General features: G+C 52.0%; 3 protein-coding genes across 3 annotated transcripts in view; all 3 read right to left on the reverse strand.

Moving 5' to 3' along the window:
* Positions 1-1982: 1982 nt before the first annotated feature.
* On the reverse strand, positions 1983-4334 carry EMH_0015210 (uncharacterized protein; the record flags this gene model as incomplete). The annotated part of the gene is made up of 1 exon (XM_013500343.1): positions 1983-4334. One exon carries the CDS (start codon positions 4332-4334, stop codon positions 1983-1985), a length of 2352 nt encoding a protein of 783 aa, XP_013355797.1.
* Positions 4335-7309: 2975 nt separating this feature from the next.
* EMH_0015220 (uncharacterized protein) lies at positions 7310-9838 on the reverse strand (the record flags this gene model as incomplete). Its single annotated transcript, XM_013500344.1, has 1 exon — positions 7310-9838. The coding sequence occupies one exon, from the start codon at positions 9836-9838 to the stop codon at positions 7310-7312; it is 2529 nt and encodes an 842-aa protein (XP_013355798.1).
* A 4503-nt stretch (positions 9839-14341) lies between these two features.
* The window catches only part of EMH_0015230 (uncharacterized protein), a gene marked incomplete at both ends in the record, with an annotated part of 2250 nt that continues 1987 nt past the window's right edge, over positions 14342-14604 (reverse strand). The window contains one exon of the mRNA XM_013500345.1: positions 14342-14603. Coding sequence (XP_013355799.1) covers positions 14342-14603 — 262 coding nt within the window. The remainder of the gene's footprint in view (position 14604) is intronic.

The raw sequence follows: 14604 nt of genomic DNA on the forward strand, positions 1-14604 counted from the left end.
ATATGTATATATATATATATATATATATATATATATATATTGCTGGTTTTCAATTGCAAGCATATTGCGTGCATATTCCTCCATTCATGTCGCGTATTTAAATGCATCGACGAAATTGTATCCCTTCAGCTTACTGCTATACTGGAAAGCAGTATTTTGGTGGTTTCACATCGATAGCCTTTCTTGCGCTGCAGCTATACAGCTTGCTTCAGCTGTTACTATTGCTTTGGAGAGAAACATGAATAAATGATTTCCTCAATCATTTATTCATGGGGTATATTCAGAGGCGTTGATGCCGCTCGCCGCCCAGCGGCTGGTTTCTGTATCTCAGTACAGCTAGTGCCTCGCTGCTTTTCCTTCTGGCTTTCTGTTCATGAAAAGCTTACGTCAATAGAACTTACTGAGCTGAAATCACACGTTTATATTGAAAGCTGTCATTGACGCTTCCGGAATATTCAGGAAAGAGAGAAAGCACAGCAGGAACCGGACGAAGTGGAATTGCCTTGTCGCTGAAGCGCTGCAATGTGCGTTTGGGGTTGGCATGCCCTCAGCCCTCCTGGTTTTGCAATTTCATCCGTTCAACTGAGTTGCGTTTCCCCTGCTATGCAGCCAGCTGGCCGCGCGGCTAGGCAGCGGAGCGGTCTATGGTTTGCTTTTTGCAAGCTTTCCGTGCAACTTAAGGCTTTTCACTGTTTTTTTTTCTCAGAAACTTCGGAGAAACGAAGAAATTGACGGTGATGTAATGCCTGGTCACTACTGCATTAGCCCGCTTAAAGCAGAAACGAGCCATCAGAAAGGCAGTGAACTGCTCGCTCGATTTGTTGGCATTGTTTGCCCTATATACAAATTCACATCTTGATGGTGTTTCAGCTGGTGGAAAGGAATACTCAATATGCAGGCAGTTGTGTCTGTTACTCTACTTGCAACTGACTGCGTTGCAACATCGCTATCTTGTTAGTGTTACCACAACTAGAGGATGCAGGTCAACACCACCATGGTTTTCAGCTTCCTGCGGGGTGCACGACTTATTCTTTGATGAAATGGAAAAACACGCAGAATCGAGTGAACAGCGATTCGCGCTTGCTTTAATTGCGTGAAAAAAATATTTAGATTAAGGCTGCTTGCCTGCTGCTTCACCAGGCAAGCACTATAGAAAATACATTTCGTGGGAGTCTCCGGGCTACAAAAGCTTGAGTAAACATCAACAAACAAACAAAAAGCCCCAAAGCACATTGCAGAGGCACGATGCTTCTGCATATCTTACAGCATCTACTGGCGAAGCCAGGGGAGCAGCTGACGACTGAAATGCAGCTGCTTTTCTAGCTCTTGTCGCCGCGACTGGTTGTCAGTTCACAACTCCTCGCATACGCACAAGAGCACACACTTAAGACGTCCAAATCGCCTCGTACTTCTGTCGAGGCGCGTCAAATAAGCCAGGAATAATGGCGGTTATCGTACTATAGTTTTTTCAACCACATTTCATACCTTGTACACCACAAACACTTAACAACTTACTATGTTTGTCCCGGTACATTAAAGCAGCCGCGAACAATCACCTGTAGCGCAGCCTCAGCCTGCACTACAGTGAACAAAGCGCTTCGTATTAGGAACATCGGTGCTACGGTGCTACCACACGAAAAGCAAAATTCTTGCCTCCTCTTAGCTATTGAAGGCTCCCGTTTCCTTCTTGCCCTCTGCACATCCTAGTAACGCAGTGGGTGCCAGCGAAGAGCTGCTTCACGATGCTCTCCCCCTCCAACAGAATTTCGTTTCGGCTTGGAGTTGAAAAAGCGTACACCTGCGAGCCCTCACGAGAGTTGCCCTCCACGCCCTCAACCTTCTGCAAATATTTGCTTTTCTCATTTACTGAAGGACGAGAAAAAATTCCCTAATATATCCTCAAGGCCTCAGAGCTTAATCCTTCACCAGATTTGGGAAAAGCAAGGAAAGAATGAGCTGCTGCAGCACTTACTGCTGCAGCATCAGCTGCGGGAGCTGCTGCTACCTGGGGGATTTCTACGGTCCACTGGTTTGTTCTGCTGCCGGTCGGATGCCTCACCGAAGAGTTTTTCAAGTTCCCCAAAACCTGCAGCAATATCTCTACGACTTGGCCATCTACTGGGAGGGACGTGTGCACCGCGTCTTGGCGCAGCATTTTCGGGGAGCCCCCATTCCCTGAAGGTGATCGGACTGCCAAAGATGTCTACAGGATCTTCTCGCCCTGAGGCTGCTGCAGGGGAGGAAGAAACGCTAGCAGGCGGATGCATCCGGGAGAGGGGTACAAGAGGAGCCCCATCACGAGGCTGGGACGAATCCTGGGAACTCCGAAAGCCAGCCTGCGAAGAGGTGGACGCTTCTGTCGAGAGGTGTGAGGCGGCAGAGCCAGGCGGTACATGAAGTGTTGGTACTGGAACCCAGGGTCCAGCAGCAGAAGGATAAGCAGGGACGACTTGATAAGGAACACCTGGAGGCCTCAAAAAGTAGGCTTCAGGGGCGTAAGCAGCAGCAGCAGAAACAGCTGCTGGGAAGGTACTCCGCGGAGGCCTCCGCATGGGCCGAGGAAACGCAGGAATAGAGGAAGACATCCCAACAGGAGTGGCACCCGAGGGAGCGAGTGGCCATCCGGCTTGGGGGAAGCGATAGCTAGGTGAGAAGCCAGGAGGAGGGTGGATAGCAGCGGAGACTCCAGAGTCGACAGGAACCCATCCAGGAGCAGGCACCCATACCTGTGAAAGAGCATTCGGCTCATAAAAGCCATATACTACCTTGCTATGACTGGGAGCTTGTAAAAGAGCATCCTCAGCCGTAGCCACTTCAGCAGCACCAGCTGCACCAGCACCAGCTGCAGCAGCACCAGCTGCACCAGCATCAGCTGCAGCAGCACCGTCTGCATTTTCAGCATTTGTAGACATGGTGGGGTACGCGGAGAAGGAACTGGACTCGACCCATCCTTTTCCGTCTCCTATGCTTTGCCTATCAAGCGTCTGCTGCCATACGGGGTGAGGTGCACTGCTTGGGCCTACAGAAGGAGAAGCCTTGGCTCTTCGGGGGGGTGTTTGGTAGCCAGACTGGGGGGTGGTTGCCTGCTGCTTTTCAGTACTATCATCGGCGAAGACAAGATCCCCAGGATCTTCTCCCGATCCCAGAGGAGTTGCCTTCAGGGCTTCTAAGAGTTCATGGTGGGCTAGAAGGGGTTGCTGGGCGATCGCCTCAATACGTGCACGGTTCGTGATGCCGTAGTGGTTTTTTGGTTGCGCCTCCCGCAGCCAGTGGCTGAGCTGGGGATCGTTGAGGACTTGATCCTTGCGCTTTTGCGCGGTCTTTTCGATGGCTCTAACAACATTAGCAACTCTAGCAGCTGCAGCAACTTCAGCAGCTGCAGCAGCTTCAACAGCTGCAGCAGCTTCAGCAATTTCTGCTGCACCCCTAGCAGCTGCAGCAGTCCTTCTAGCAGCTTCAGCCTCGTGTCTCGCCTTCTTGGAGTGTTCTAGAGCTTCACGGAGCCAGAAGAAACCCGAATTAAGCTGCCCCAATGACACCTCCTGCAGCTCCAGAAGCTTGTCAACTTTCTGCAGCCTATGGCTCTCCGGTATGGTTGCTGGAGGGGGTTGAATCTCTGTGAGCTTGATGAGGAGCGACTGCATTTCGTTGAGATGCCGGGTCCGCGTGGACGTAAGAGATCCAGACCTGAAGCTTCTGCGGAGGGTCCATATAGTGTTGGAGATTGTACGTATTCTTTCTGCCACGCCAGCTCTCTCTCTTCGCTCTAATACAGAGTACAAGGCAGCATACTCCGCCAAAGACAGACACAACAGCTGGGCTATGCACTTCGCTCTGTAATCGCTGTTCAGTTGCAGCAGTGACGAAGTGCTTGCCTTTATAAGACGCGTTAGCTCAACACCATAATTGTGAACTCGACTCAACAACACCTCCTTATCCAAATGCCCTTCCCCGCTCTCTCCGTTAGCAGCAGCAGCAGCTGCTGCAGTAGGAGGATCATCCGCTACAGCACTGCAGTACTCTCCTGGATCTTTATCCTTCCTCCCTTCCGATCCTGCTAGAAATCTCAGTACCCTTCTACTCTTGCTGACGTTCGCCAAATACAGAGAGCAGCGGAACACTAAGTACACTGCTGCAACAGCAGCAACGGCTGCCAGGGCTGCCACACCAAAGCTGAACCCCCTGGATCTCCCACTCCGTATCTGTGTGAGGCTCCTCGAAGCAATAGGCAATGCAGCTTCTTCAGGGGAGACCTCCCAACCACCGTCACCCCAGCCCGGCTGGTACACCGTCGCTGGCAGAGCGCCCGTTTGTGCTAGTGCTGAGGGTTGCATGGTGTCCCGCCTCGGCTCCAGGCGAGCAACAAAAAGGTGGAAAACTTGAACAGAAACTAGAATGAAAGGCGGCGGATGTGGGGAGGGGGAGGGAGTAAAGAACAAAACTGCATCGGTCGAGCCACTCCCTGAGCGTCCACCGGTCCTAAATGTCCACCGGATCGCCAATAAAAAACGAGCTTCTCTGCATCAATTATTGGAAAATAGGGTTATTTAATCCTAAATTGTATCTGAAAACAAAGAAGGGCTTTCCGTTCAGGGGAATTCGAGCGCGAATACGCAACGAATGACCTGTGGGCGACGTTATCCCGATCTGCAGCCTCGTGATCGTTGCCGAAGAAGCGCGCAGATGAGACAAAAGAATATTCAAATGGATCTTCTTGGCATATTTAATGCCATATTTGAATAAAAATATGAATGTAATCCACTGGAAAAGGACTTAGCAAGCGGAACGCCAGCCTGGACCTCACCGGTCCAGCGCACTGGGGGGTGTCTTGGCGTCAGGATGTAGTGCTCAGGCACTACAATGGAGCTCAAGTTTAACCTTCAGAGAGCTTTTTAGTTGAAAAAGAACAGATACAACACTAATAGAGATAACTGCTAATGCCCTGAGATATAAATTCAAGATAAAACCAAGGACGCTCGGCAGCCACACCAGCATAGGGCTGTCTGTGAGTCTCGCGGTGTGGCTGGGAGTCTGACTCATGGCCGAGTCAGTTCAGAATTGTTCTTCTTGGATTTCCTCTTTAATATTATTGGATTCTAATATGTTTTACTGACGACTCGTTGAATGTTTATCTCCTAATATTATATATTCGCTGTGATTAGAGCGTGTATATAGAGTTTGAACCCAATGCGGTTGCCATAGGTTACATACGTAGATAACACCAGAGCCCGGTGTTTCCTTCACTGAAGCTGCAGCGCTGCCATAGCAGCTGCTTGCACGTCTTCTTGTTCTTCTGCTGGTCCGGTTTCAGTGAAGTCGTTTGGTTTTCCGTTTATTGTATCTGTTTGCACGCGTGAAACACCACGAAAAAATTACTATTGCTGCGGAAGGTCGTGACGCTGGGGGCAGCGCGAGCTCTCACCGCCAGCTCCCTGAAGGCACATCGACCGGCGCCAGCAGCAAGGCTTGCTGCTGGAGCTGCAGCTGCAGCACGAATCATACAACGCTGTGTAATCGCTCCTTCTGATGGTTCGCAGTGTGTATTAGGCCAGGTGGCTACTTGGGGGGAGAGAAGGTTGCATTTCTTACGGGCTGACTGTGTAGCCTGCTTGCAGGTGCTTCACTAAATTCACTCTGTGTTATGCTCCTGCTGCATCTTCGGATGTCTAGACAGATTTTGCGTCATATCTGTGGTTTGTTTTTTTTCACTCCTTTGCCTTCGCCTTCATATCCTTCTCCGTGTACGTCTTCCTCCCCACCTGCACGAGGTCGCATACGTCCTTCTCTCTCTCTTTCTCCGAGTTCCCTCTGTCTTTCTCCACTTTTTTGCTTATCAGGCCTCAGCTGACTTGGGCAACCAGCAGGACAAGCGTGTACCTTTCGGTTGCTGCCGCACGTAGCCTCCGCCACTGTAGCTGCACCTTCAGAAATAGAGTAATCACAACGACTTATAAGGAGCAGCACTACTCTTATACGGTAAGAAGCGAAACGAGCAGTGACTAAAGAGGCAAGATCGCGAGCAGGCACTAGTGCATCCCCTACATCAGAACCAGCAGCACCAACCAAGCACAGGTCACCCCACTTGCTGCTCGAGCTGGACCAGCACAAGCAGCAAGTGGAATCATCTCTTGCCGGTGATGGAGAGAGTTGCTGGTGGATCTGTCTGCTGTATATTTTGTTGGTTTGCTGTTTAATTTTGCTGTGTTCGCTCTTTAGGCGTTCCTTCGTCTGTCTACGACCTGGATGGCAGCTGCCCCTCTGGCTTCAAGGCAGTCTCTTTGGCGGCGGTATCCGGAACTTTGGGCGAAAGTCAGTCGGCATTTGCTTTAGGCGTTAACTGCCTCTTTCTTCAGGCGCCTCTAGCCACTCGGACGCCTCTCTATTCGCTGCTTTCTGCCTCAAATGCGTCGCAGTTGAGATGGCAATTTTTGTGACGAAAAGGTGAAGCATTCAGAATTAAGTGAACAGTAGCACACGCGTTGGCGAATGCTTGAGTTCCGTCAAACTAGGTTTCAGTATGAGTGGTCTGTCTGCTACGTCAAAACAGAAATGAGGGGAGTGCCTTTCTTGAAAGTTTAAGAAAACTTTCAAGCCAGAACGAAGTTAGAATGCCCACTGTATCGGAAGGAAGGACCTTTTAGCACATGTGGGCGCAGGAAGGGGTAGGAGCAGCATCGAAAGAGAGAACTGCATGTGCTTTCTCAGCCCTTCCAAAAGCGACTGGCTACTAGGACAAACAGAAGCATACATCCAAACGTTCATGAGGAAAGAAATAAGCCTTTCACTGACATTTTGGCCCACCAACTTTTGCACTTTTAGTACGAACATTCAAATAATCTCATCCCATAACTAATTCCTTGGGAGCTGCATTTGGATCCACTACCTTTTATACTTCACACTGCATACATCAAAGGCACCTCAGCACCTGGTACTTCCGTCAAGGCACATGGGAACAGCCACGAGCGGTGACCATTGTCGCTTCGCCAGCCTAGTTCATAGTGACCAAAGCGCCTCGTGGTAAGCATATCGGCGCTATCATACGGAAAGCAACCACAAGAGAGACTCTTAGCTGTTGATGGCTCCCGGTGCCTTCTTGCCTCCTGGGCATCCTCTCCATGCAATGGGCGCCCGTGGTGCACTGCTTCATGATGTCCTCTTCCTTCCAGTGCGGTTCCTTTCCAGCTATAATGAAAACGCAAACATGAGGACGCTCACTAGGTTTGCCCTCCATGCCCTATGCTGGCTACCCTTCATAAAACAAAGAACGAGGGAAAAACCAGAAGCTCCCCACAGAAAGAGGCTTCGAACGCTAACGGCCTTCTTCATGTGGTGCGGAAGGAACAGGAGAGGAATCAGCTGTTGCGGAAGCTTCCGCAGCACTTCTTGCATCAGCTGGCGGGGGCCGAGCTGTTGCTGCTACTGGTAGCTCTCTGGGATGCATCACATCGCGCGGCTGTTGGGGGAGTACCCCCCTGAAAAATTCTTCAGCTTGCGCAAGTCCTGTAGCGACCTCTGGATGACTTCGCCCATCGGGTTCTTCAATGGGAGAGAAGCCTGGAGGGGGTCGTAGGGGAGCTTTTTCAGGTGGTCCCCATACTTTCGAGGCAAACGGCCAAGTGTCAAGCTCTTGATCACCTTCCTCCTTTGCGATTCCTAAAGATGAACGATAGTCTGACGGTATCCACGGAGATGTCTGCGATTTCCGCGAGGCAGGTCGCTGCAACTGCGACGTCGAAGATACCGACACGAAGCTCCCTGTGCTTGGAGGAGCGCCTTCATCTAAACCTGTGGTCGGCAGTGGCCGGACTCCCGGTGCCCCAGGAGATACGGAAAAATGACTAACAGGAGTATGCACCTGGGGGAGGGATAAAGGAGAAGGCCCAAGAAGGGGATTTGAGGAATCGCGGGAGCGCTCAAATTCAGCTTGTGGCTCGGCATATGTTGTTGGCGACCGCTGCGGACCTGAAACGGCAGGCAAGGCGCCGTATGCTGGTCCTGAACCCCGTGATACACCAGAAGAATGGTAAGCAGCGGACATCTCAGCGGCAGGAGCAGCTGGGGTCGTCCCAGTGACGTCTTCAGGGGCATGATCACCAGCATCAGAAACGGCTCTTGGGAGCGGACCGGGCAAACGTCTTGGCATTGTTGCACGAGAAGGACCGAAGTCTGAAGATACCCCGGCAGAAGTGACTCTGGAGGCTCTGAAGGCCCCTCTGGCGTGCGAAGCTGGACGGCCCCGTGAGGAGGCAGCAGCAGCTTGGGTAGTAGCGTTCACTGCAGAGGCTTGGCGACCCTCTGTAGGGGTAGAAGATAAGACCTGTTCACGTTTCCTGTGCGCAGCACGACCAGGCATTCGCCTACCTTGACTGCGATCCTGTAAAGCGCCATCCGTCCGTTCAGGTGCATCCGCTGAAGCTGCAGCACTTGAAGGAGCGGCTGATGCAGCATCCGTAGCTGAAGATGTGCTGGGAGACGAGGCAACGGGAGCATGCCGCTGAGCGCCGGCCCCCTTTCGGGAGCCTTGGCCAGGAGACTTCAGCTTTCCTGGGGCGCGAGGGCGATCGCATGGGGCTTGATAAGGAGTCACCTCCTCAGCTCGAGAGGGCGCCTCGGGTGAAGAGGACGAAGCGGCTCTCTTATGCGCCTCAAGCTTTTCAATGTCAATTACCTCCCAGGGTGGACTTCCCGACCCCAACGGTGTGGCCATCAGGCCTTCTAATCGTTCGGGATGGGTTAGTAGGGGTTGTTGGGTTATCATTTCCATATGCAGGCGGTTCGTGATGCCATAGTGGCCTTTCGGCTGCGAAGTTCGCAGCCACCGGCTGAGTTTTGGATCGTTTAAAATGTGGTCCCTGCGCGTATGCACGGTTAGTTCGATAGCCTTAACAGCTGCAGCAACTTTAGCTTCATCAACTGCATCACCACCGTCAGCAACGGCACCAGCTTCTTCACCTGCTGCTGCAGCACCTTCAGCAGCTGCAGCAGCAGGTTTGGTGTCCGTACTGGCGTCCTTTGAGCCCTGAATAAGCCCTCTCAGCCAGCATATCCCGGAGTTGAGCTGCGTTAAGGCCAACTCCTGCAACTGCAGCAGATGCTCGACCATCTCCAGCCGCTGCGCCTCTGCCATTGGCTCTTCAGAGGGGTTACTCGACTGCAGGTTGTTGAGCGTCGCATGAAGGATATTTAAATTGCGCTGCCGCGCGTGTGAAACATCTTTTTCGCCGATGCTATCACGGAGGTCCCATATTCGCCTGGATATTTTATTGACTGCTTCTGTAATGCCGGCCCTGTCACGTCTTTCTAACAATGCGAACAAGGCAGAAGCCTCTACCAAGGACAGACACAGGAACTTTGCTACGCACGTTACTTTCAGTGAGGGTTTCAGCTTCAGTACAAGCCAACTGTTCTTGCCTATAAGCCTCGCCAGTTCTTCGACATAACGCCGAGCCCGCTTCAACAGCTGCGGCTTTTTGTTAGCAATAGCTGCAGCAGGTCGATCCTGCTCCGCAGGAGGCCCGCAAGACTCTTCCTGGTCTTTATTTGCTTCATTTTCTGCTCCTGCCAGAAATCTCAGTGACGATCTACTGGCGCTCGCCAGATACAGAGCGCAACGGAGCACTAAGTACGCCGTTGCAAGCAGAGCAACGGCTGCGAGAGCGGCAACGCTGCTATCACCCCTAAATCCCACATTGCGCCTCTTTCGTAGGCTTCCCGAAGTAAGGGGAGACACAGCATCCCCAGGCGAGCCGTGTCGGCCGCTCTCGACCGTCGCAACCGAGCCCAGCAGCTGCAGCCATGTCGGGAGAGCGTGCGGTTCTGCTGCTGGTGCGACTTGCATGGCACCCCGGCGACATCAGACAGGACACGCAAGGGTGGGGGGCCGGAGAAAAAAATGGAGGAAAAGACAGGCAGAGGGAGGGCAGGAGCAGTGGAGAACACCGCATCGCTTGGGGCGTACGCTGAGCACTGTTGGCCTCTCAGGCAGGATCGCTCTTGGAAAACAAGTTTCTCTTCATCTCCCACTGAAAAAAGGGGCTACTCGGTTAAAAAACTCATTTACAAATGCGGAAAACCGCTGAGAATTTGCAATAAGTAGCCTACGGGCTCAGTTGAACGCGGCAAGCAGCCTGGGGATCGGCAGGGCCAGGCAGAGAGCAAAGATGAAAGAGGCTGTATATGCGGGAAAAGAGGTCGTGAAGGTCCGTGAGAAGAGTATTCATAGGTCTTCTCGAAGTATTTACCCTCTCATGCAACAAACGGACTGATTTAATCGCCTACCTACGTTTCAGGCGGGGCGTCCTATGGGACACTGGGTGACTCGGGCCTTGTAGCTGGCTGGCCTGCTGCTACTGTTGGTGCTTCTTCTCCAGTTGTTTTTGCTCTTCCTGTGGTGAAATTATGTTTTCCTTCGTTTTTGTATGTTGAAGTATGCGTTAAATATTATAAGAAGTGGTTTCTTGCCGCGGAATGTCGTGGTGTTGTAACGCACAAGGACTCGCATGGGCAGCCCACTGGGGGCAGGGGCGGCACCAGGGCAAGTTGCTGCTGCTGCTGCAGGAGGAGCCCTCCAGCGTTCTGGAATTGCTCCTTCTTAGATCCAACTATGTGTAGTGGTCCGAGCTACTGCGTCAGAATGGGGAAAGTGTGGCTTGCGGGTCGGCCTCCCTGCGCCTAGGCAAGGGTTTCCCTGATCCCGAGCTCCTTCGTGCTGCTGCTTCATCTTAAGCTGTCCCGGCGCCTCTTGTCTAGGGTCTATATGGCCTTTATACCTGTTTGCCTTTGCCTTCACCTCCGCCTCCGACTGGTTCTGTTCCTGGCTGAACAGGGTCTCAGTTGTGATCTCTTTTTCTTCGCGTCGCCTCCTTTGTCTTGTTTCCTCTTGTTTCGCCTTTCACTCATCCCCATACTGGCACGAGGAACAGCGCAGGCACGTGCCGTTCACCTGCTGCCGCACCAAATCTCATTTTCTGCGACTGCAGTAGCACACAACATGCACGTCGAATTCACCCAAAGCAGCGCGAGCCCTATACAGGGAGCAGCGACTCAACTATCGACTGCAGCAACAGAAAAATGAATAGCAACTTGAGCAACGACTGCAGCAGCAACGGGAGCAATTCGAGCAGGCACTGCAGCAACACCAACGAGACCAGCCACTCAAGCAGTAGCAGCACGGACAGCAAATGGAATGAGTCGCATCTTCCTTCTTTCTGTAGGTCACACCTGTCCCTGCTAGTATCTGTGTTCTCATTTCGCTCTTTCTCTTCCCAGGAAGTTTCCTCTCCACACCAGCCCCTGGCCTTTTCGCCTCTGTGATCAGGATGCCTGGAAACAGCTACGGCAGGTCGGTTACTATGGGGAGTCAAAGGCGTTTTGACTCTATTGCAGGTGTTGACGGTCCTGACTTAGGATTGAGTGGTCTCAATATAACATGCATGTATAAAGAGGCTTAGCTCTGCATGAATTGGGGGTTTTCTTGCAGCAGAAACTGCAATTCGGTGTGTTGCAACATGTGGCAGGGTGGATACTTTCCGCACTAGTCCCATTCTTTTCCGACACTAGGCTCAGACGCTTGGAGACTGGAAGGTGAGTCAGCTGCTTAGGGGGACTCGTACGGTAAGTATTTTGCCGGTATTGAGACTCACGACGGTTCTCTGCCAATATCGAGGGACGTCCTTACGCTTGGTAAAAGCCTCGCATTGTTTAGAGGGGGAGGGGCGGGCCCCCCAGCTGGTTTGTCTGGCGCATTGACTATTGGTGAAGGGCCCTTGCATTAAAGTGTTTTTAGATTTGAACCTGAAGTTGTTTGTTGAAAACTCTCGAACCGGGTGCAATTTGAAGACGGAAGTACGCCCCCACATGAGCAAAAAATACTTCCGCTGCCTTCCCTCTTAGCACCTGCTATATCTGGACGGTCGGGAGTGGCTGTGCTATATTCCCCATGAGTTGTTTCACAGTGCATACACTGTCGGCCGATCGCACGGAAAGCAAAAGGAATAGGAGAAACAAGGATTTTAGTAACAGCCGCGAGGGAAACCAGCAAAAGGAACAGGAGGATGCCGCGGCCCCCCACGCAAGGCGCGACGTCATGATGGAGACAAAGGAAGCGGAAGCCGTATCTGTCGACCAGCCTCTAGCCACATGTGCTTATAAAAGTTCGTATTAACGCTCAAGAGTTGCTGGCGCAGCTTGACACGTTCTGCGAAGTGGATCCGATACCTGAAGCTACGGCAACGAGCTGCAGCCAAGCTGTCCATTCTGTGGCGCAATCGCCGGTACTACATTTCATCGACAGCAGACAGGAAACAAGAATCCATGAAAGGCATGGGTGTAAAGTGCGGGCAACTCAGCAAGGGTCATACTACCATGACACGATCCTGAATTTGACTGCCTGATCACGACATAACCTTACAAACGCCATGGGTGACAGTGGGGGACGCAGCTGGGGCATCCGGGAGGGACTACGAAAGCGTAAGGGTCAGGAAGCAGTGAAACCCTGTAGCCGTCGGTTATTCCAACTACATTTGTATTCGCTACTGTGCGAAGAATCAAATAAGTACCCCAAGAAAAAAGCGCTATGAAAGACGGCGAGAAGCATCTCCGCTCCGTCATGACGATCACTTGCAAAGCCTCCTTGGCGGAATCAATCCAGTTTGCACCAGACGAACATCTGAGGTGGGCCAAGTTGAAAGGCTACTTGCCAGATGCGACCATCGCGAACGTGCGAATCTGCCTTTGCCCGGTCGTCGCCGTCGCGACGAAGTGACGCCTACGGCATACTTGCGGCAGTTAGATATGTTGCTGGCTGAGCTCACACGTTCGGATTACACGGCACCACAGACGGCCTTGCGTAACCCAGACAACGAAAAAAAGCAGAACCGAGCAGAGTTGTGTCTACGTATGCCTGAAGCGCTGCGGCTTGTGCGTGGGTTTTGCGGCGACTTCGCATTTCCGATTGCTGCTCTTTTCCCCCGTTCAGTTGCATATGTGTGTCCCTTCGAGATGGCTAATTAGGCACCCGCTAGCTAGCCGCGGGGATAGCCAACCAAGGTCAGTTGCTTGTTGGGTATGTCATACTGATGAGGCCATTCGAGTTACGACGCGTGGATCCTTTCTTGATGACGGCCGAAGCTCACACTCACCCAATGTTTGCTTCGGAACATTCGAAGAGGAGAAGCCTGTGGCGGGTCCCAATGTGATCATACGTTTTTATCGTATGTTCGTTCTTTTTTAACTGAAGCACGCAGCTGCGGGCGCACTGCATCAAGTGCTCATTTCGTTGGAATTTCATGCACTCCGTAGACATACACCTTAATACGTGGTGAAAAGGCGTTGCTCTGCGATGCTGTTGCAGCCATTACGCAGCCTGCAATTCGCTGCGTTGCAACATAGCTATGGTTCCAATGATCTGAATCGTTTCAGTAGTATATAATGCAGATCAACAATGATCCTCTGCGTTTCGTGCGGCGCCCACGCCCTGGTCTACGCTCAAAAGGTGAAACATTCAGAATCAAGTGAACATTGGCATATGCTGCTGTCCCGTGAACCAATGCTTCAATTCAATAAGGGCTGTTTGTCCGCTGTGGCTCAAAGAGGCGTTGAATTGCAAAAAAACTCCCTGGCAATATCGGAGTGCCAGAGCTAGACTACAAAACAACGCACAAATAAAGCAGTAAAGATCGGCAGGAAACAAGCTGCACATCTTCCAGCACCTGCTGTCACAGGGTGTAACAGACAGGGGAGAATCAAAAATAAAACTTTTTTCTCAGCTCGTCCCAGAGCAATTGATTGTCGCTTCACAACTGGCCGCTCACATACAAGAGCAAACGGCCAGACGTTCATGCGGGAGGAACTTCGGCAATAGTTCCCAAGGTGTCTTGTGTTAAGGAGATCGGTGCGATCATGCGGAGAGCCACAAACATGCCTACTCGTAGCTAGGGTAGGCAAAAGTTGCCTCCATCTGTCCTATGCATGCAATGTGCGCCCGCCAAATGCTACTTAGCAATGTCCTCTCCCATCCACTGATATTACCTTTCGGCTTGGAGATGGACATCACGTACACCTGAGAGTCCTCAGGAGATTTTCTCAACGCCCTCAACCTTCTGCATATCTTAGCCCTTCCCCATAAACTAAAAGACAAGAAAGAAGGCCCAAATACCCCCTCATAATAAAACTTCAAAGTGTAATGACTCTCTTCACCAGATTTGGGGAAAGCAGGGAACGAATATGCAGCACTTGCTGCTGCAGCATCAGTTGCGGGAGTTGCTGCGGTCAGGAGGATGCCAAGGGGGCGTTGCTTCGCCACTTTGCTGGCCGGATGTCCCACTGAACCAGGCTGCTGCTGTTACTGGTGGATATCTGGGGGCTGCCCCACTGAAGAATTCTGCAGCTTGCGCAAGTCCTGTAGCGACCCCTGGATGACTTCGCCCGTCGGGCCCTTCAATGGGAGAGAAGCCTGGAGGGGGTCGTGGGGGAACTGTCCCAAGCGGTCCCCATACTCTCGAGGTAAACGGCCAAGTGTCAACCTCCGGAGAATTTTCTTGTCCGGCAGTTCCTGAAGCCGAACGATATTGCGTCGGTAACCACGGAGAGGGAGGCAAAGGCTGC

Source organism: Eimeria mitis, genomic scaffold, assembly GCF_000499745.2.
Source record: "Eimeria mitis Houghton genomic scaffold, Emh_scaff530, whole genome shotgun sequence".
In the NCBI taxonomy this organism is placed as follows: Eukaryota; Apicomplexa; class Conoidasida; order Eucoccidiorida; family Eimeriidae; genus Eimeria; species Eimeria mitis.